The sequence below is a fragment of the Penicillium verhagenii genome (assembly GCF_028828195.1).
Source record: "Penicillium verhagenii strain IBT 33310 chromosome Unknown utg000013l_segment0_segment0, whole genome shotgun sequence".
Taxonomy (NCBI): Eukaryota; Fungi; Ascomycota; class Eurotiomycetes; order Eurotiales; family Aspergillaceae; genus Penicillium; species Penicillium verhagenii.
In genome coordinates, this window is record NW_026643177.1 from 289,257 (window position 1) to 311,462 (window position 22,206).

The 22,206-nt window shown below is 49.2% G+C and overlaps 5 protein-coding genes across 5 annotated transcripts; 2 read left to right on the top strand and 3 right to left on the bottom strand.

The window, feature by feature from the left end:
- Positions 1-2,173: 2,173 nt before the first annotated feature.
- Positions 2,174-5,350, bottom strand: N7466_011364 (sodium/calcium exchanger protein; the record flags this gene model as incomplete). Its single annotated transcript, XM_057170753.1, has 2 exons — positions 2,174-5,059; positions 5,153-5,350. 2 exons carry the CDS (start codon positions 5,348-5,350, stop codon positions 2,174-2,176), a joined length of 3,084 nt encoding a protein of 1,027 aa, XP_057015474.1.
- A 579-nt stretch (positions 5,351-5,929) lies between these two features.
- Positions 5,930-8,656, top strand: N7466_011365 (condensin subunit BRN1; the record flags this gene model as incomplete). Its single annotated transcript, XM_057170754.1, has 3 exons — positions 5,930-6,003; positions 6,059-6,635; positions 6,704-8,656. The coding sequence occupies 3 exons, from the start codon at positions 5,930-5,932 to the stop codon at positions 8,654-8,656; spliced, it is 2,604 nt and encodes an 867-aa protein (XP_057015475.1).
- Positions 8,657-9,662: 1,006 nt separating this feature from the next.
- Positions 9,663-13,250, bottom strand: N7466_011366 (uncharacterized protein; the record flags this gene model as incomplete). The annotated part of the gene is made up of 8 exons (XM_057170755.1): positions 9,663-9,971; positions 10,319-10,807; positions 10,882-11,314; positions 11,445-11,742; positions 11,906-11,976; positions 12,757-12,851; positions 12,926-13,128; positions 13,184-13,250. The coding sequence occupies 8 exons, from the start codon at positions 13,248-13,250 to the stop codon at positions 9,663-9,665; spliced, it is 1,965 nt and encodes a 654-aa protein (XP_057015476.1).
- Positions 13,251-14,312: 1,062 nt separating this feature from the next.
- On the bottom strand, positions 14,313-15,904 carry N7466_011367 (uncharacterized protein; the record flags this gene model as incomplete). Its single annotated transcript, XM_057170756.1, has 2 exons — positions 14,313-14,861; positions 14,939-15,904. 2 exons carry the CDS (start codon positions 15,902-15,904, stop codon positions 14,313-14,315), a joined length of 1,515 nt encoding a protein of 504 aa, XP_057015477.1.
- A 3,678-nt stretch (positions 15,905-19,582) lies between these two features.
- On the top strand, positions 19,583-21,378 carry N7466_011368 (C2H2 zinc finger protein; the record flags this gene model as incomplete). The annotated part of the gene is made up of 2 exons (XM_057170757.1): positions 19,583-20,786; positions 20,858-21,378. The coding sequence occupies 2 exons, from the start codon at positions 19,583-19,585 to the stop codon at positions 21,376-21,378; spliced, it is 1,725 nt and encodes a 574-aa protein (XP_057015478.1).
- Positions 21,379-22,206: the final 828 nt, after the last annotated feature.

Here is a 22,206-nt window from a genome sequence, read left to right on the forward strand (position 1 = left end):
TTGTCTTGCCACTGGCTTCAGCTAAAGCTACTGAACATCATTCAAGTCCGCCAAGACCCATCCGAGATCAGACAGGCCCGACACCCACTGCTTTGTGGGTGAATTTGGATCGGTAGGGTAGATCCGGGTAGTAATCATTTAAGACTAGGATGAGGCGCAGACCGTATGACCAAGTAGAGACCGGGTAGCCTCCGTGAATTCTTGTTAATCATACGTTAGTTCCCCTTAGCATCGAAATCATCTCTCAGCGATGAGTTCTTTCCTCGGCAGGATGTAGGGATCCAAGGGTCACTGGGTACAGTTTAGAGGAACGGTGAGAACCCATGACCCTTGAGTATTGTCGGCTTCAAATAACCCCATACCATGTCTCGGTAAAGGTAGATTGCATCTTGAACGGCGATGCCGATGTCCAAGTAACTCCGTGACATGCCTCGGTCACGGTGAATTACTTCCTGACTGATGTTGTCGATGTCCAAATAACTCCATACCATGCCTTGGTAAAGGTAAATTGAATCTTTTGAAGTGTTCCTGATGTGTAAATAATCAGATTCCTCCACGTGAATCTCTTAGAATTGATTGGATGTCACGACATTTCCATCTTAGGGCTGAGAAGATTTGCACAAAGCTGATATTGAAAGCAGAGTCATTTCCACTTCTGCTTCTCTTTCAAGGCGACTTGGCAATCTCGATGTATCCTCTTCAAACCAGGCATCGTAAAATTGTACACGGGTGATAAGAATCTCATTGATTCCCAGGCACCCGCACCCGCACCCGCACCGTACACGTGCCTCTTCCATCCCGATAGCAGCCAAGATTCATGAATTGCGGTAACATAATTGTGATAACCATTCCACTTCATCTTTTCTTGTTTTGATGTTGTGATTGGTTTAATGGGTTTGATTGTGATTGGTTGTGTCAGTGAAGAGCTTCCCAAGACAGTGCCAGTGGATGCAAATAATATGAACAAAGACCAAGTCCCGGGGAAACCCCACTTAGCCCAGTTCTGGTATCATCGATTGAATTCCGGTTGTCGTCTTGGCCAGAAATAACTCGCTCGCAGAATAAGGAGCTATCGGAGTCCATTTGGGAGGGGGGTCGGCGACATGTGAGGTTCCAAGGTTTAATTGGAGGATGGACCAGGCTTAAGCGAAGGAAGTTGCGAGACAACCGAGGATGAACTGAAGAGGTTGTTGAATGAGTTTCGGCGTGAAGATGAGGAAACCTGACGGTTGAGTCACGGATCAGGTGTGGGGGGCAGTAAGAGGAGTTCGATATATATTCGACGGCGGGCGCTAGTGTTGTGAAGCTGAGGAAAGTCCCAGGTGCCAAAACCAATAACAATATATTGATATAAGGCGTAGTTCGCTTTGTTCATTCGTGAGCCTATGTTGGAAGAGATGAGAATTAGAAAGAAAACCTTTGGAGGTGAAGTCTATCTGGGTTTGAAGTCACCACCGGGGCACGACCTCACTCCCACATCCTAGGTTTAATATGGACAAACCTGGTATTTTCCATGGTAGATATCTCACTTTCTAAACTTACTAAAATATAAGTAAAATACAATACAGAACAGAATCTCTTCATTTACAGTAAATATATCAATAGTCAATTTTATATATTGAGCGCATACATGTATATAGGGTAAGAACTTTTGAATGGTAAGTGCTGAAAGTGGTGTGACAGTGCGAAATTACTTTTAATTGATATTTCAAGGTTCTTTTTATATAGATTTTTGTTTACAGAAGGAAAAATGATAGAGATTAATCTCTTACTACATATAACAAAGCCTCCTATTTTACTGAATTTTTGGTTATTTTTGTGAAGTAACATTTGTTGCAGACGGCAAATGGAAATAAAAGGTCTGGATCTAGGCCCTGCTAACTCTGTGTTATTCTTCATTTTAAGTGGTTTAATATTAAGATATCTTCAAGTTGAGTTTTTACTTCCAGGGATTTGACTGGTAGCATGCGACCAGACTTATGACCTCTTAGTTTAGTATTCCCTCAAACTTGAAATATGTAGATGCACCGAAACCTCACCTGAAATGCACCTGGGCTGAAACTTTTGAAGTACTTTCAAATATTGCAAATCCATAAATTGAGATCTTAAAATATATGTACAAAAGCTTCATGAGTTCAAAAATACCCGAAATGCAACGCAAGAAACATTAAAATCATGATACAATCTCTGCAACGACATTGCCAACAGTGCTCACACACCACACGGCGATGAGACCCCAACCGATCTTGCGGTCCATTCGCCAGCCGTTCAAAGGGACGACAATTAAAAGACCGATCAGAACCAGTAGAAGAGTAGCGCCACTTATGACCAGCACGTTGGAAATGGCGATCTCATATGAGACTGGTTCTGAAGAAACAGTTCCATGCCTCCGTGTGTTGCCACCGTTTAATGTCATATACAGGCCCCCCAGGCCAATACCAAGCAAGATATTCAACATCGGACCACCAAAGCACGCGCTGAGAGCCATAACGGGGTATCCAAGTCGGGCAACGGTGATATCTGCAACAAGGTCACCGAGAGAATTACCGACCGCAAAGACAGTCAAGCCAAGCAGCGAGTCAGAGATATCGAGGATTACACCGAAGGTTTTCAACAAAGAAACCACTTCAGTGGCGATTGTTGCAATCCAGGAAATGGCAACCAAAAATCCAAGTAGAGACAGGAATGGTCTCCACGAGGCCGGAAGAGATGGGTGTGAAACCTCATCAACCGACTCATGGCGCTGATGGTTGGATGGATCTATGTAGCTCTGTCGGTGCCAAGAACGACGACGTCGTGTGGTGGTGAGGAGAATCGAGAGAAACACAAAAGAGAAAAGCAGGGAAACAAGTGACGGGAGGAGAAGGTTTCGGGGATTTAGTTCTTCGTCAAAACTTGACCATGCAATGAGGACAAAAAAGAAAGGACCGGTGAAAAGTTGAACAATAACAAGCCAGCGGTTCCAATCCCTAACAGGCATAGAGGAATCAGACACGACCGGTGGTGGGGGCGGGAGCTCCGAGTCCCAGCGCGGACGACTAGTCTGATCCCGAATCGTCGACTTTCGATGAGATTGTGACCTTGATAGATGAGGGAAGGATTCGTGACGGCTATGCAAAATAGTAGGTGAAAGCACAGGACTATCAGCCGGTAGTCTGACCCTCGGTTCGGAATTATCATTTTCTTGGACTCCGTCAATTACCACAGCAGGTATCATATCCGGCTCTGTGGATTCAGGAGCTTCAGGTTCAATGACTGGGACGGTGATTGTGAGAAGAAATACACTGGGCGCAGCGACAATCCCCAGAACTCGCTCCATGATCCTCTTTGACTTCCACCCAGTCAGGGTTGGAAAAAGGGTACAAGCGATGTTTGAGGGAGGGGGCAGGATTGAGTAAGGCCACCACCGCTTCAGATGATTCTTGAATGAGGAGTCATCATTGTCCATGTCATCGAGATTATCATGAACCAGAAAAGGTTCCGATGGGCTAGCTGCATAAGGGAGTCTAATGCTAGCTGGGCGAGAAGATGTTCCATGTCCAGATGGCAGGTCAATGAACGCAGGAAATGGCGCAGATGGGCTCTCTGGTGTGGCTCCATTCCGAAGACTGGAGCCCCCTCGCGGGGATACAGGAGCGGGGGATCGCCCGTGTGTCGCACCAGTAAGATAATTGGGAGATTGGAAAGCTCCTGGGGGTGCCAACAGATCTGGAGTCTGAGGAACTAAATCCACTGGACTTAAAATTGGAGATGACAATACGGAAGACGATGGCGATGCCGTCAATGCAGCAGTAGTGTCTATGCGGGGAAGCATCTCGTCACCGGGTCCATTGGAGGGCCGCGTTACAGTCAGGCGTGGGGTCTGCTCTGTTTGGCGGCCTAGTACACTGGCATCAAGTTGTAGCCCTTCGGCATCATTAGCTGATACGGCACGAACTCGTGAGGAGCCCGATGCACTTGACGGCGACAGGCGATCGCTGACAGCAGGTGGTCTACTGGCTCGAGGGTGTGATGCAATTGATCGAGTGTCGAAAGCTTGAGAGTTTTCGCCATCGTCCGAGTAGCTATTCAGGCTAATGGTTGGGTTGCGATTCGTCGATCTTGATTTTTGAAGTGAGTGGAGCACGGACTGGAATTCCAGTGCTCCGACAAGACTGGGCCGAATGGGATTCATTGTGTTTCGTCTGGACCGATTAGGTGGGCGATAAACATGCATGTTGTCACTGATTTCAGCAAGATAACGGTTACGGGTTTCATCATCCTCGTCCTCTTGTTCTTTCCAGATGGGAAGTGCCTCAACACGTTCCAAAAGGTCAAAATCATCAGTGGATGCACCACGGAGAAGACTTCGCGATTCCGAAGCAACTCCGGGATCGTCATCCTCCATCGGCTCTTCAACATCCAATTCTTGGTTTTCGGGAATGTGGAAGTGGGTCCGTGCTGCGAGGTCTCTTTCGTACTTCCGACGGCGCCGGACCAAATACCAATGCCAACTTACAACCATCAGGACATAAAACACATATAGTCCCACCATGGCAGCTGACTCCCATACATGAAGTCGGCCATCGGCCAACAGGAACATGCTGAAAATGACAGCAACCACAAAGTACCCAATGTCTCGGACAAAGCTTCGCCGTGCCACTTTAAAAGGTCGGACCAAAGCCATGGAACCAGCCACGACCGTGGTGATAAAGCTGGCTGCACCGATTAGCTCACCAATCGCCAGGCTACCACTATTTGAGCGCATTGCGGCGAATGTGGAAAATACATCAGGGCTGCCGTTGCCAAACGCGAGGAAAGTGACGCCAGTAAGACTTTCACTCAACCCCAAAATGCTCGCCAATGTGCTTAGGTCAATACACAAGAAATCACTGGCCGCTATACCAATTGTACTGAAAAGGAGTGCTAGCCAAAAGAGCAAGATGGCGAAAGCTAGAGGTTTCGCATCTGCCAACGTGCAGTAATAGAGCTGCAAGTAGGAGAATAGTCCATCTTGGTGGTCGGGGCAATTTGTATGTATAAACGCGCATTGGTTCGTGACATCACGAACTTCGCGGCACTAAATAGAGTCGCACATCGAGCTTTTAGCCTTTGTTGCAGTTCCACGAGGGAAAGTTTATCCGCAGATGGATTGCAAGCGGGGGCACTGTACCTCAGGTTCACCTTGCCGCCTGGCCAGGAACACATTTGTAGTAGTACGTCGCGGGGACTGTCCAATGATGTTGCTGCGCAGAGCCCAGCTTAGTGCAACAAGGACCGCGAATACCAAAAGAGTAGTGTAAAACGGGCGGACGGAATACCGAGGCCCTTTGCGAACGGCAGGCCGCAGGATAGAAGAAAATTGGTTCATTGTGGAATCGACAGCAGCATCATCGCGGAATCAAGAGGTATTGGAGATACACTAACACCAGTTTGTCTCATGGAAACACTTCGAGTTGATCACAAGACCCGAACCCCTTCCATAAAGTTGGCGCTGACTTGGCCTGCCAATGCGGTGAGAACGGTGATGTCAGCCTGGAGCCCAGAGCTGCAGAAGTGGGTCAAAGCTTTAGCCTCTTGAGGAAGGGGAGTGTTTTTTTTGGGTGCTATGAATACAAGATAGATTGGCAGAAGACATGAAGAAACAGATGAGGGGAATTGATATCTCGCAATGGCCAAATAATCTGGAGAAGCTGGAACGAGAACGGAACCTTGGAAGGGCAGCGTTTGGATGAGACAATCACATTGATGTCTTTGTGGCCCAGTATTGCAGGTGTCCAGCGGGTAGTTGACATCATGTGATGGTGTGCACTACTGGTCACTCCAGGGTGCCGTATGTTTATGTTTGTTGACTTCCCCATTTGTTTGGTAGCCCCTCTCTGCGCCTGTAACAACCAGACTTTATCTCGAACTTTGCGCCTGCTATCCCCTACTGGGGGCAACCGCAACCATGCCTCGTGTAGCAAACAAGGTCCATCGCCGTTCCAACGGCAACTCCACCCCTCATAAGAACTCCCCCATCAAGTACGCTCCTTCCGTTGTGATGCGAGGGTGAGATCATCATTAACGCGACCAGCAGGATTCCCCTCAACGATGATATGGGCGAGAAAGCGGCCCGTATCGGGGCCCGACAAGCGCAATATGATCGTCAGATGAGCCAGATTAAGGCTGCGGTCAAAACACCGATGCCTCCGCGGCGATACACAACACATGAACGTGATGGGAGCGAGAGTCCCGGGACACCGCGCGGATCGAGCCACCACCGCAGTCGAGGAAGCGATGTGAACGGTCGCGCTGTCACCCCTATGAAGCGCGTGCCTATTCTGGCCAACTTCGAGGAGTGGATGAAAATGGCAACCGATAACAAGATTAATGCGAACAACTCCTGGAACTTCGCCCTTATTGATTACTTCCACGACATGTCTCTTTTGAAGGAGGGAGACGGTGTGAATTTCCAAAAGGCCAGTTGCACTCTTGACGGTTGTGTTAAGATTTACACTAGTCGAGTGGATAGTGTCGCAACAGAGACTGGACGACTACTGAGTGGTCTGGCTGACAGCCGCGACAAGAGAGGGCGGGACAATGATGCTGAAGGGGAAGACGGTGACGAAGATGAGGAGGGTGAAGATGGCGCAGCGCGCAAATCGCGCAAGAAGGTATTATACAGTCACTAGTGGGCTTTACAGATTTTTGGCTCTTGTGCTAATCATATGGACGATAATAGACACGATCTCATGAGGCTACATTGGCTCCATCATTTTCATCCTTACAACTGAAAAAGTTTGAGCTGGAATTTGCTGTGGATCCACTCTTCAAAAAGGCGTCTGCCGATTTCGACGAGGGAGGCGCAAAGGGCCTGTTGCTCAACCACCTGGCCATCGATGGGGTTGGACGAATCGTTTTTGATAGCAGCGACGATGCTGTGGATGACACCTCTAAGACAGAAGAGGGCGAAGACCAAGAATCTGCCGATCCGGAATCACAGGGCGAAGATCAGGCCAAGGCGGCACGTCAAACGGCAAGCGACACATTCGAGGATGACCCAGAGATCGATCTCGCTACGTTGGCAAGTCAATTTTTCCCAGACTTGGATCGCCTCGGGGAGCAGGATATCTGCCCCTCCCTCAAAAACCTCGATCTCGGAGATCCCGCCGGATCGCTCGATATTCCTCTTCTTAAGGCACCTGAAGATTGGCGACATGATAAAAACAACGAAGGCGACGATCCTTCTGGAATCATGCTTGATGACGACAATGCGGTTGGCTTTGATGATGATGATGATGATGCCTCATTAGCTGGCTTTGATCTGACTGGAGACGCCGGATTTGGTGATGGAGGAGAGGCCTGGGCAAGAGAGGCTGCTTTGGAACCAATGCTCAAGGTTCATCGAATGGAAGATGCTGATGCAGATGGTGATGAGGACATGGACCGTGAAGATGCATATGCGATCTCTATGTCTCATCAGCCGAGTAAGCAAGATCACGAGAACATTCTGAGCTACTTCGATAACGCGCTTCAGAAGAACTGGGCTGGCCCGGAACACTGGAAGATCAAGAGAATCAAGGAGCACACAGCAGCCAGCAGCACATCTGCCCCCAAGCAACAACGCAAAGAGAAAGAGCCCTTCGAGATTGACTTTGGAGCCCCCTTGGACCACGCCATCGCCGAGTTGATCTATACTCCGGCCAGTTCGAACTCTGCCGTCTCCATCCCCAAGACACAATGGAAGACAAAGGGACGAAACCTTCTGCCCGATGACAAACACTTCAACTCACGCAATCTGCTTCGTCTTTTCCTCAAGCCTAAGGCGCGCATGGGCTCGAAGAAGCTTTTCGGCAGACGAGCAGCTCCCCGGCCAGAGCAAACGTCCGGAAATGGCGACATGGACGAGGCTTTCTGGGCGAACCACAAGGTAGAGGATAATGGCGATCAGGAAGGCGTCGCCGGTGCCTATGACGCCAATTTCTTTGCTGATGACGACGGTCTTGCTTTCCCTAACGGCATGGATATGGATGACGACGACAACATGCCATTTGCCGATGCTCGGGAGATGTTGTCTCCGCCGGCTGACGGGCGCCCAGGTACAGCAATCGGAGATGGTAGCTCACAGACCGGGCTCACTGCACTACTGAATATGGTTGGAGCTACTCCTGGGAAACCGGGCGCTGGTGGGTACGGTTCCCAGCTGGTAACTCAGGGTGGACGTCGCGCGCGCCCGGATTACGTCAATTATGCCCGTGTTGCCAAGAAGGTGGATGTGCGACGACTCAAGACCGAGATGTGGAAGGGCATGGGTGAGCGTCTGATTGCCACCACCGACTTCGGCTCTGCTTCGCAGTCCCAGCCTACGTCTAGTGAGCCACCAGCCGATCCTGCAAGTGAATCCGATGCTCCTGAGCCGCCAACTCCGCAGACAAGTAGCCCTGATCTCTCAAGCGATAGCAGGCTACGGTTTACACAGATCATGAATTCTCTCAAGACTTCATACCCCAACGAGGTATTACGGGATATCAGTACATCCTATGGCTTCATCTGTCTTCTCCATCTGGCCAACGAAGAAGGTCTTGTCTTGGAGAGCGACATGCAGCAAATTGCCAGCGGGGCTTGTAGTCTGGAAGAAATCTTTGTCAGTCGGGATGTCAATGCCGTCCGTGACGAAGGTGGTGTCATGCTGTGAGTTGGTTTGTTTACATGTACAGTTCACCATTTAGGGAGAATCGGAGTGTGTGTTTATTCATGAGTGATGGGCACGGATGGGATTCGATTTTCAAAGGTAGATCCTTGTGGCGTTTTCGGTTCTCTCTGTTTGCACAGTGGCGCTTCCAACGGTTGTTTTTCTTAGTACTTAATGCGAACATGGCATTCTACTTTCAACATTGAACATTGATCTGTGCATCTCGTATTTGATAAATAGTCGGCATATCCAGCACTGTAAGGTGGCTTAGGTACATACTACTTCTGTACATTATATCAACCACCTGGGCAAACCCCTTAAAATAACCTACATATCAAAATTTTAGAATAATGATTAATTAAAATTTCGAGTTAGATCTATGAACTGCTCTAATATTATGAGCAAATCAGGTTGGCTAAGTTATTTTGTTCCTGATGTTTTATGGGTGATGTTTTATGGGCATCATTAGTATGAATTGTGAATGCATGTTTAAGAAAAGTGCACGTTGCCTGACTACTAGTTAACTAGGTATGAGGATTTTCATCTAAAAAAAGCGCGCGCTGCCTAACTAATCCTTGAGTATAAGGACTTTCATCTGAAAAAAGCGCGCGCTGCCTAACTAATCGTTAAGTATGAGGATTTTCATCTGTAATATTGTTAGTAGTAAGGCTACTGGTTAGGGTAGAGATCGGCTCCCGGAGCACTACCTAAGTTAGTCCGGGGCCCTAAGCGCTCCCTAAGTAACCTGGAGCACTCCCTGAGCACGCCCTGACTCCTGCACTATGCGTTGGTCGAAATTGGACATCTGGGGCGTCATTTGTATCCTTCATCTTGCGATGATAGCGTGTTTTTGGGTGTTGATACAATGAGCAGACAAGATACCAATGATAAAGAGGTCGACATGATATGGATGCGAGAAATGGGCATCTTTATTGAAATGATTCATAAGAGCAGACTTCCTTGTAAAGGAGCTTTCATCTATAGAACTTGTTTATCCGTGGACCGTGGCTTAGTCGCGAATCGCGATACTGTTTTCCCGAGCCGAGAGTTTATCCGACTGGTCAACTGTCAGGAATGTGAGCCCCACAAACCTGTTGGAAATATCTAAACTTGGTGCGTCAGGCTGCAAGCCAGACCGCAGTGCTGTAGCCTGTGTGAGATTTTCAACACTATTATAGGCTATAGCAAGCATATCATTCAAACCCGTGACACCATAATGAATGGTATAGCCTAGGACCAGGAATAAAAAATTATATCGGTTCATCCACATCTTAGCCACAAGGCATGATTCGTTGCGCCGCTGTGCGCGGCGCTCAAACTTGTATATATTATCCAACAACAGCCATCCGTAGGATCACGATGAAGTGGAGCCTTCTTGTACCAAGCCAATCGACGCTTTAGTACATGAAAGTTCTAAAAGATCCATATAACTTTGAGTTGGATCGTTAGCGTTCTTGAGTTGACGGAAAATCTGCAGGAGCTCTTGAAGTAGCGAGTCAAATGCCGCGTCTGACCCTCGATTACTGTAAAGGAATTCAACGCAGAGTAACAATGGGATGGGCATGAGAGGATGGACCTGCTCGTTTTATGATTAGTACATTCGCGGTGCGTAAAGATAGTCATGCCCCAAATCAGGTGGAGTAGTAATGCTTGAGTATGGTATACCTTGAAGATATAGAACTTTGTCAGTCCTTTCGCTTGCTTGACAATCTCCTGCGCTGCACTCAGGGCACGCCGTCGATATTCCAATACCAATGCTCCCTCATCGACTGCCCATACAATCGATTCCATGCCTTTATATAGATGAATCACACTTGCCTGTCCCATGATGTGTGCGAACGAGAGCATCGGGTCGCAAATTTGGGTTGGCGAGGGATAGTATTGGGAAAGGATCTGAAGCCGGTTGTTAAGGACGTTATCCAGCCATTGGTGCTGATCAGTCCAATTGGGAGCTATGTCACCATATGCAACGCGAACACTGTATTGCTGAGCCTGAAACAGGCTGCGCCCGCATATGGTAGCCAAAATGACGCACTCGTTGAAAGGCGATGTTTTTTGCGGCATAACGTCTATGATCGCTTCCGAAAGAAAGGCACCTAGCACCGGCTGGCCATTTTGGAATTCCATGTCCGGACCTGGAAGACGGGTGCAGATCTACTTATAGATTATCAGATCAAGTGAAACGTTCGTTTTTATCTTGAGGCGTAAGGAAGGTATCGAAGCCCTACCACATGCTCGTTCAAGGTGATCGGCCAATTATTGCGCATGCTGAACAAGTGATCCAAGAAATAGGCCATCCAAAACACCCGACGCTTTTCCTCTGTCTCGATTAGGTCTGCATGGGCTACAGGGGGCTTCGTGGGACTGTCGATTTCATGCAGTCGCATTAACTGAACCAGACGAAAAGCGCGTCCGGCGCTCATCCACGCAAAGCGATGGAAAGTCCGCATTGACTCATACGTTGCTATCAATATCCATGCTTGGATCTCTTCTGTGTCAACCGAATTATCGGAGTCTCCCGATAGATAGGAGATTTCTAAAGCCCGTTTTGCTTCCTGGTAGAAGGAGTCTTGAAGACGTTGGAATTGCGCGGACAAGAGTGACGCCAGTGTCCATACCGCGTACTGCAGACATTGACGAGATGTCTTCTTTATGGGGTTTCTGGCCCACCTTAGATAGCGAAATTGGTGAAGTATCTGAACGGATGGGTGTACTCGGTCAAAATATAGTTGGTTTCTAGCACAACTATCAGCCATACCCTTGCGATCAATCAGGGGCCCGAGCCACTCACAATTCTGCCTGCATGAAATCTGATATCGGTTCGATCCTACATATATCTTTCCCGTAGCTGCCCACTGACGGAGCCGGACCAACCCCAGACATCGAGTTCATTATGGATAGATCTGGCTCGGAGACCGTTGTACTTTCCATGATCAATGGAGGCGGATTCGAGTCGGAATGGCTTGACAGGCTGGAGACGCTCCAGCCATCATGATGGTCGTCGTTCAAGGAAAGTGAGTCTGACAATGGGTTGAGCTCAGGCAGAAGCCCAGCGTGATGCTGGGTCGGTAGACGATTTTCGAGCATTGCTAGGATAGATCTCAGTTAAAACCAGCGCAACAACTGTCTGCGAACATTCCATATATACCAACTCGATTTCTCAACGCCTTCAAATAGCCCTTCTTCGGGCCTCTCGGCTGCCGTTGGCTATTGATTTCGCATGTTGCACCTGATTCCACACAGACACCGCACCGCGGTTGCTGTGCATCACATCGTAGCTTGCGTCGCCGGCACTCTTCGCACGCTCTTCCGGTTCGTTGTCGCTGTTTGATAGGTTGGGAGGTATGTGTGCGTGCGGTGGGAGTCATCTGATGAGAGAGCATTATGGGACGTGAACAAAGCAATGTTGTGAGGTCTCGAGTTCCAACTAAGACTGGTCACCTGATCTGATCAGTTGGTGTAGGGAATCCGCGATTTTTCAGCCTCCTTTGACGTCTTATATTCCCTTTAATAGTCGACACCAGCAAAGTACACCTAGGAAAGGACTACGAGGCAAACACCCACCGCGGGACAAATAACGTCACGTGTTAAGAGGATAATGTCAAATATTGGATTACATTAGTCAACTACATTCAAAAATCCTTCCTTTAATATCCATCAGAGTCCAGACTCCAGACTATCAGCATTAACCCCAAATTGCACAGTGATTATCTAACCAAGTGGGGAAATGTAAGCCGAAAGTTCGAGTTTGAGGGGGCCATCCATTGATATCATGTAACCATCTGGCGTCGTTGGGGCCATATTACGCTTCCACTACAGTAGTTGCGCATCACGCCTTGAAAGGATTGTATCATTCAAATATCCAAGCGAATCTTTCCATGACCAATGTAATTCATTGCATTTCCCCTATCAGAGATTGCTATTTGCATACATCCACTGCCCCATCCCAAACTGGTATAGGGCCCAGTCCACTCGGGAAGCGGACGTTTTTGCTCCGACTAGATTTCACCCTGCTCTTACATACAGCATGCCTCTAGGTCCTTTGCAGTCTTGCAGGTCCATCTCCCAATGATTTCTCCAAGGCACTACTTCCAGTGACTCACTTGTTGTAACTGTAGATGGCAAAGTTGTTGCCCTCGCTATCCTCGAAGTACTGGAACAGCCCCTTGTCGCCTTCGGGGATAACCTCGCTCGCCTTCTTGCCTCCGTTTTCTCAATGGCCTAACATCCATTAGCTGATGAGTCTCACGTCTCAATATGCAAGTCACCTACCTCAAGGGCAGTGACAATATCATCGACATAGAGGTATAATTTAGTGGCACCCGTGCCAGTAGGGATTACTTCCGCCAGGCGCATGGCACCTCCGATGGGCAGAACGCCGCCTGGGACTTCAAATGTTTGGAGCTTATGTGCGGGGAGCCCCAGGGTGGAAGTAGCAAAGGTCCAGTTGAAGACTGCCTTGTAGAATGCAGCTCCTAAGAAGGATTAGTTTTGGCTTTTTGTCGGATACACAGAGCCTGGGCAATTTACCGCGAGCCACATCTTTGGCGGGGATCTCAAGTCCGACGGGGGTGCCAACGGGAGGAATAACAGACATGATGCCGAGGGGTAACAGTGAAGATCGATTGGTGTGTTAGTTGAAGGATGATTTTGATGAATATCGAGTGAAGTCGACATACCTGAGGCCGCTTTTTATACACCAATTTTCCCAATCGACCCCTTGGTGACCCAGGCTCTGTGCTATCATGATCATCAGTGTAGCTAGTCGTTTCCATGATCTTCATGATGGAAGATCCTATCAATTGGCTGCATTTTTATTAGCAATATTGTTTCTTTGTTCGATTTAGGTCAGAGTTTATCCGAGTCGGGGCGGAATATCTCACTCGGGTCTTGTTTACCCGAATGATGAATCCTTTCATACAGTCCAGTGAGCCGCCTGAGCAGACCTAAGTGCTCCCTGAGTGTAGGGCCTGAGTGCTCTCTGAGAAGACTGGAAAAGTGGGTCAATTTATAACTATCATGTGGCTCAATTTTAACTAGTTGACGGTAAAAGGGGCGCCAAAAACGGCGTCCTCCTAGGTAGCTATTTTCGGTGCCCAATTTACCGTCAACTCGTGTTGGGATGAAAAGTGCGTAGTCAACTGGCATATACTATGAACGTACTAGTACCCTCATCATGTACTGTATCGTGATTTTACATTCCGCCTTCATCTCTAGGGCTACGCTAACCTGGGGAGGTTTACAAGAAATCTAATATCGAAGGAATCTCAGTGCACAAGTATCCAGTTACCCATCGCTGTACAATGCAAGTTCATAATTGACTATGATCAATAAGGAGAGAAAGGTGTAAATACACAAAGTGGTCAAGTGACCCCTCCAAAAAGTCGAAATAGGTATCTGTACCCAAAACGCCCAACACGCCCCAGTGCCCAAGAAATTAAGGATAAGAAAGGCCAATGTATATGTCCAAATTTTCTCAAAGCCCAGCAGGTTACTTATGATGTTCTTTTTCGATTTTTCCAATTTTTTTTTTCTTTTCCAGTTTTGTCTCTGTCAACGCGTGGGGTTTCATTAGAACACCGAGCCAAAACTCCAGAACAGCCTCGTCAACATTAGAACACGACCCCGCGATCGAGTAACCCAGCCAACCAAAACCACATCAGTAGGCCCCGGGAATCGGCACAGCGCCGTAACTCTGCTCACCAGGCGCCGCATCCGCATGCTCATGAGAATGAGGCGGTGGAGATGGCGACTGGGCGTGAGGAGCAGAGAAAGACGGGGCGCCGAACTCCTCCTGGCCAGCGCGAGGAGTCGCTTGCTGGAGACGGATGGGAGGAGCTTGGAGCTGGAACGATGGGGTTGGGCGGGTGGGAGAGCGCGGGGATGCGTACTGAGTCTCGGCGGCAGTGGCAAACTGGGGCTGGGGGCCGGCTTCGCCCTTCTCGGCCGAGGAGTAAGAGTCCAGGGCCTGGGAGGCGTAGAAGGGTGACTTTGGTGGGTAGGAGGAGAAGCCTGGGAAGCCGGGGGTGTTGGGGGCTGTTTGGCGGTGCAGCTGGGCGAGATAGAGATCTGAACGGGCCTGGTCGCGGTGGTTCATGGAGCGCATGAGACGGCGCTTGGACCAGATGCGGTAGAACACGACGACATAGATCAGGATCACGAGGAGCTCAATGACGACTTCGATGATGGCGCAGACGAGGCCCCAGTCCTGTGGGAGTACATTAGTATGTTGGGAAGAAACAGACTGCAGTTATGGGTAGTAGAAGTAGTAGTTGGGAAACTCACCTGTAGACGGCATAGTAGAGCATAGTCGATGACATCCGAGTAGATTTGTTCACGGGTGTTCTGTGCGCAAGCCCATCCCCACATATCCTTCGTGTTTCCGCTCGCCTTGGAGTGCTCGTAGATGGCTGCAGTGACGATCCACATGACGAAACTGAAAGTGAAGTAGATGATCGAAATTGTGCTGTAGTAGACAACAAGCTTCTCGGCACGCTTGTGACCACCTCTGTAGTAACCCCAGAACACAACCATGCAGGCCAGAAGAGAGAAGCAAGCCAGACCCAGCAGCAACCACTGTGCCCACGGGTTAGTGTCGGCGTTCCATGCAGTGGACGAGTTGCGCTCCGGAAGATCCTTGGTTGCCATGAAAGTCCTAAGAGTCAAGGCCAACATGGCCAAGACAATCAGACTGCAGCCAAAGTTGACGAAACGAAGGAAGATCTTAGCGATGCGGACTCGGAGTTTGATTCGCACATCGCGGGCGTTCTCCACCTCGGCTCTTGCCTCACCCTTCTCAAGGAAGTATTCCTCGCGGAAGGTCGGACTCAGCGGGTTCAGCGTCTTGGCAGACTTGGGAACTTTCAGGTCGGGTCGCCAAGGCGACATTGGAGGCATTGAGTCGTCTGCACGTTGAGCAGGGTTGTTGTTTGCTACGTAGCCAAATCCGGTATCGGCAACGCCCAGCGGAGCTTGCTCGACAGCGTCGGCGAAGGGGGATTTGCCATGCTGCTCGACTGGCGAGTAGATTGTAGTGGCCTCCGCGAATCGAGCCGTGCGTGGGCTCTTCAGTGAGGCACCGCTACCCTCGGAGGTTCGGGTCTCTTTTGTCTCTGTCGATGTGAAGCCTGTATGGGCCCCCATGATGCTGTGGTCACCCATGCCGCTGTGGTAAGATGCGCGGGTGAGGTCGTGAGGAACAACGGGATCGTAGGTCTGAGGGGAGTGGTTGCTGTCGCCGGAGGTTGACATGGTGTTGATAGATGGAAAATCAATATAACGACGCAGTCAAAAGAGCCAGCTCTTGACTAGATATGACCCAGAAACAGAAGCAAAAAGCTCAATCAAAACAGGCCGAGTTGATTGTCCGGCTGGGAAGATTCCAGCTATGTGTGGGGTGTGACAGTAGCGGATGCTGTAACAACCTAATCTAAACACCTTGAAACCGTGTGCGAAACCTGCGTCCACGGGGAATAACACAGAAACCAAACTCGGCAACGATGAATATCAGAAAAGAAAACAGAAAGAGCGGCAGATCCGGCAGCCGTGTTGAATATCAATCACGGAACAGTCCTCATGGCAGATGGCTGGGCGGGGGTGCGCTGCAGGCCATAACATCCCATCACTTTTTGCCATGACTAGAGTAAGCGCCGAGGAGAATAGCGCAGGAGTAGTTAGGGAATTGATTGGAGGAAAGTCAGCTCGACACAGTTCAACGCCATCCTCGGGTGCATATTCACTCTGCACGAGATGGAATGTGACTGGTTGAGGGGAAGTGATCGGTCGAGCTTGTCACAGCGGAGTAGCCAATAAGGTGTGGTCATGGCCCCGGTTGCCCTTCATGATGCACGCCCATCACCTCGGGCGGGCGCTAACACGCCGATCGTCTGGCCAACCACACAATCTGCAGAACCGCTTGAAAATTTGGGTGAGATGATCCCGTTCTGAAAGCGGGGATCTCCCTCTCGCTCCAGTCAAGTCACTCAAGTGGGCTCATTTTTGAAGTGTTGCTTTATCGGTCAAAAGTTCTCAAAACTGCTTCGTACCCGCCGATGAAATGGTACACGTATAAGCTGTAGCTCCCGTCACACACAGGGGGTATACGCACCGACTCATTAATTCGTATGGAATCACGAATGCTGGCTGCTGATTTGATATCCAGTAGTGGGAGAAAATCTTCTGAAGGGGGAAAAACGAGTCAAAAGGGTCTGTGCACCGTCGATACTAATTATGTGAACCAGTTGCAATTGAATTTATTTTGGTATATAATAACATGGCGCATTCCCATCATAGAATTTAAACTCTCAGCAGATTGCAATTCAGCTCTGCAGAATACATACGGATGTCCGTATACATTGAAACATACGTGGGTGGATGAACTGGGTCACGATCCCACCATTAGTACAGAGTCACAGACTTAGCTTTCTCTCTAGCCATGGAGTGTATGTACATCGAACCCTGGAATGTGCGAGCGCATGGATAAAGGCATAACCAGCGCTGCGTATCCCGTCAGTACCGAACTACATAATAGACTGCATATCCTAGTGGCAAGCGAGGTGACTCCGGGCCTAGTACTCGTAGTTATTTAGTAGTAAGTACTGGGGTACTGGGTATCACATTGCAACTACCCGCGGGTCTAATGTATGGGCGACTTTTGACCAGGAACAAAACCAGTTTGACCATGTATGGTACTTTTGACAGCACATTATTTGCGAGGTTGCTTTGTGGCCAATCAATCGGATCATGGGATATGAGTTCCAAAGGAAGATCGAATCATCATGCGATGAATGATATTGACAACCTATTTCCCAAGGATAAAGGCAAGCAGGCATCCAGGCTGCAGGCACTAATAACTAACTAGCATTCAAGGATGACTGATCCCCGACTCAACAGTTGGTTGACCTGCTACCTGAGGGAGCCCACATGCAGATCAATTAATACTGATTTTTCAGGATGAGATAAGCCAGCCGTTTGACCGTTTTACTCACATGTGCAAGTTGGCTGTGTGTACACTTCCACACCGATGATACTTGATAGTATCAATCCCCCTTTCTGCAACGACTTACCTAAGGTACAATATACTCCGGTCTCGTGAAACGTTTTTTTACCCTCCGTCAATACCCAGGTGGCGCATTCGCCTCTTCCTGTATGCACATGTATACTTTCAATGTTATCAAAACCCTGAAACGATCGATTCTGTTACGTGAGGGGCTCTATTGTGTCAGTCTGTACAAGAAGTATTTGATACACATCAAAATTCGCCATACTGACCCCCCCCCCCCCCCTCGGATCGAAGCCAGACAGTCGATGTTTCCTTGGAATTGACCAAGCACACACCTGGTGTGCGGGTGGAGGGCGGAATTCATACAAGTCCATGAGATGATGAGATTCCGTGACAGCAGCCAAGACTCCGGCGGCTTATCATGTCCACAGAGTGGAAGGTGCAGCAAGGGCTCTGTTTAAATACAAACCTCACGGATCTACATCCATGGATACCAGCAGACCTGAAGAGGCGAATCACAATGAATCGGTTGGGTATAGATCGATCCTCTCTTGGAGAAATTCAAAGTTCTGATCAAGTTCCCCACTTAAGACATCCGTGGTATTTAGTTCTGGACCAATAGCAGGTTGGCTCGGAACATTCAGGTGATGTTATTTCAATCAGTACGGGGCGTGTTCCTTCACATGGCGTTTAACACTGCCAGGGTGGCCTTGTTTTTCCAAGGCAGATCGGCGGGGGCCTGAGGCCAGCCTGAAGGAGCCGAGGTGAAAGGAGGCGGAGTCTTTTGAAGCAACAGGACTGCAGGTGACTCGTTCAACATTTTTCTAGATCTTAGGGGGGAAATGGAGTTTTTTTTCTATATATACACCTTTAGACCGTACTCATGTGGTAGCCCCAGGAATGTGTGGCTAGTACAGCCAAAAATGATTAGACTAGCAAAAAACGAACCGTGGTGTTTTCAGTAAGCACTGTAGATCTGCCGGATCTTCGTGTTCTTCTGGTTCATCCAAGTTTTTCTTCTTGTGACATCATTGTTATCCCTGTAGTTTTGCGAGGTCAAGTATGTGGCAAGAGGCTTTACGTGTTTTTCCTCTCGGAGATTGATTTCATTTATATATCAAATAAGGAACATGAGCCACAAGGAGGAAAAAAGAAAACAACGTGTTTAGTTGACTTTGGGGACCCACGACCAGCCACACGCGTTAGTGGGCTTACACAGCCTCAATCTTATCTGGGTAGTCGATACCTTCTGATATATGGGATCTAGCATATACAAGCAAGTACCCAGTACATAATCCTTGGTTCAGGGTTCATTCAAGAGCCTCGACTTTGACTTGGATTAGAAGTAATTTATGTTCTTACCATACTGGATTTGCCCCGTGAATGCACTGTGCCCGGTTTTCTCTCTTTTTTTTTAATTCATTCCTGGATTGTATTTGTATTTTCCTTTTTCCCATCTGTGTTCCTGAGGAGGCGACATTCCCCTACTTTTCCTTCTCAGCCCCATTCTAGTCCACTTGTTGGGACTCCCATCTCCGTTCCTGCGCCTCTTTTGCACCCGCCACGCCAATCTTCCCGAGCTCCATTTACTGTCAACCAATCTTGTCATTTCCCACGGCCCATTGCTATTTTAACGCAGGCCTGTAAGCCCCTCTTTGGGTGGTGGATCTTCTCCCGGGCAAAGTCCATAGCTGAAACCAAACCTCGTCAGCTTGCGCCACACTCGGTTTCCTTGAGAACAGTACCCGCCCCACACGCCCTGGACTTCCTCCGTAACAATCGTCCCCCCCCCCCAAACCCCCCAAGCATATACACCATTTCCCTCCGTCGTGACCAAAGTCTCTGGTTGAAAGTTAGTCAAATGATTTTCCTATAGTCCTTTTTTCCCTCCCTGCTTCTTCCGACTCGCATCTTGCGATTTTTCTAACATGACTTCCCAAGTAGCCGTTGCTTTGGTGCGTCCTTCACTTTATAAGGCTGGCGCAAACCCTTCTGCCTCCATGGCGGCATTGATGCAGTCCACCAACGAGCCTGTCGTCGTGTCAAACCCCATAACCGCGCCCTCCCATTCCATTACAAGTTCCGATCCTATCTCCTTTCTTAAACCACCATCCAAGCCTGAATCCAATCTCAGCTCCATCGCCAGCGCCGGTCTCCACGTCTCCCGATCTCAACCTCCCCAGATGACGAGTCCGTCATCAGCGCCGGACCGGCCGGTTGAACATGACAGGGACTCTGAGCGAAATAATTCTCAGGTCGCACGAGAAGCATTGGGAGCTAGTGAAAAGTCGCCGGTTCCCTCAATCCAAGATCCCCAAATCCATGCATCCCCGGAACAGATGCAAGTAGATGCCCATTCAAATGATACACCAGACCCCTACGGATCCGCCGATCACCAACACTCGCTCATGCACGCCTCAACAGTCGCAAGCCCGGGCCCGATTGAAGAGTCAGCTTCACAGGATGGCGACCGTCATCGCCAACGGGAGGACTCGGAAATTGACCAAGACAGCCACAAGGCATTTTCGTACCCCATGCCCACGGGGGGGCTTAATGATCCTCGACGCGGCCTGAGCTTACCGAACGCGGGCTACAATCGAAACAGTCCGCGCTCACCATCCGCAAAGAAACACCGCTGCCCCTATTGCGCCACGGAATTCACCCGCCAACACAACCTTAAGAGCCACCTCCTCACCCATAGCCAAGAAAAGCCATTCGTCTGTCAAACCTGCCAGTCCCGTTTCCGCAGACTACACGACTTGAAGCGACACACGAAGCTGCATACCGGCGAACGACCTCATCTCTGCCCCAAGTGTGGACGGCGTTTTGCTCGCGGTGACGCGCTTGCGCGACACAACAAAGGACAAGGCGGATGTGCGGGTCGACGAGCTAGCATGGGAAGCTTTGCGCCGGACGACGAGTATGGCGACGGCCATCACCACGACGGTATGGATGGTCTGGTCTATGCGGAGCCGGAGGCCATGGATGGGGAGGAGGAGCGACGATTGAGCACGCAGGGCATGCGCAAGCACGACGATACCCTCCCGCGATCCGATTCTTTAAATTCTGTTCGGCAATCCAATACTTACCCGCCGATTGCGGCGAGTCGTGGTGGCCTCTTTCCTCCGCCTGGTACGCATAGTGGATCTGGTTCAATGTCTACTGCAACTTCCCAAGCGGGGAATCTGACATTCCCCCCGCAGGTCACCCCTCTGGTTCGTCTCTATTCACCTCGGGTACTCTTACCGAGAGCTCCAAACCGTTGTCTCCCAATGCTCTATCCCACCACGACTCGGCTGCCTCCTCGCACCGCGGACACTCCCCCGGCATGGGCCAATCGTTGCCTCATCCACAAGCACCCTTTGCACGAGGTAGCTTGTCAGCGCCCAATCATATCGGGCTACCATTGCCACAGCCAGGAGCTCAACTTCCTCCCCCCGTTGTTACTTCACCAGACGCCCGCTTTGGCCTACAACCCAACAAACACACACCACCGACTCACTCTGGAAACCATGGCTTGCCTGTCCCCAAGATTGGGCCAGAAGGTTCAGATGGGACCGATGCCAATCAGATCGATAAACTTTGGGCATACGTCCGTTCTATGCACGACGAGTTAACAGGACTGCGGAATGAAGTCGCCTCCCTGCGCGCACATATTGCTTCTACCAACTCATCAACGGCAGCTCCGGGAGATGCGAACCACACAAACTCCATCTCCCGATAATGACGTTATTCTTTTTTTTTTTTTTTTTTTTTTAACTATTTGATCTGTTTTGATGTGTACGATATGGCTTCGTTTAGCCTTCCCTGGGCTTGTGGCGACTCCCTTCCGTCACATCCTCTTGTTGATACGTTTCGATTCCTCTATTCCCTTTCCAGGAATGGTTTGGGTCGAACCTTGATGCCCTTCATGATCGCCGCTCGACAATCACGGGGCGTTGGTGGCACTAATCCCTTATACTTATTATATTATTCTGGCTAGCGTGTGAACGCAGCTTTGGCACAGTCTCACATCTCCTATGTCTTTACTATTTTGACCCCCATCTTCTCTCTTTACCCGCTGTATCCAGAGTGGACTGCAGGGTGTTTCTTTCTTGGTCGGCTACAGGCGTTCGGGGTACCAGAACAAAAACAAAAAAGAAAATTGGCCAACATTGCACTGGAAACTGTGGAAGAGGCTGGGTAGTCTCTATCTGATGCTATCAAAGCTTCCCAGGACAGTTTTGAATGGTCTTTATACAGAGGATGGGAATCCTGTTTTGGTTTTTTACTTTCTCTCTTCTGCCTCTCGATTTTTCTTTGACTGCATTTGATCGATGCATGGAATGACCCTGGGTTGGAGTTTCTTATATCTCTTATATCTCTTTCTTATCTTTTTTTCATCTTTTGTATTTGAGTGGCCGACTTAGGTACCTTATTTAGGTAGTGATAATATACCCTATTGGAGTCAGGAATCCTTTCAGTGTAAAATGTTTCAAATAATGAACAATATCTTTGTTCCCAAATCAATTTAGATATTACACTGGCAATTTCTGTTTGAATAGCCCCTCAC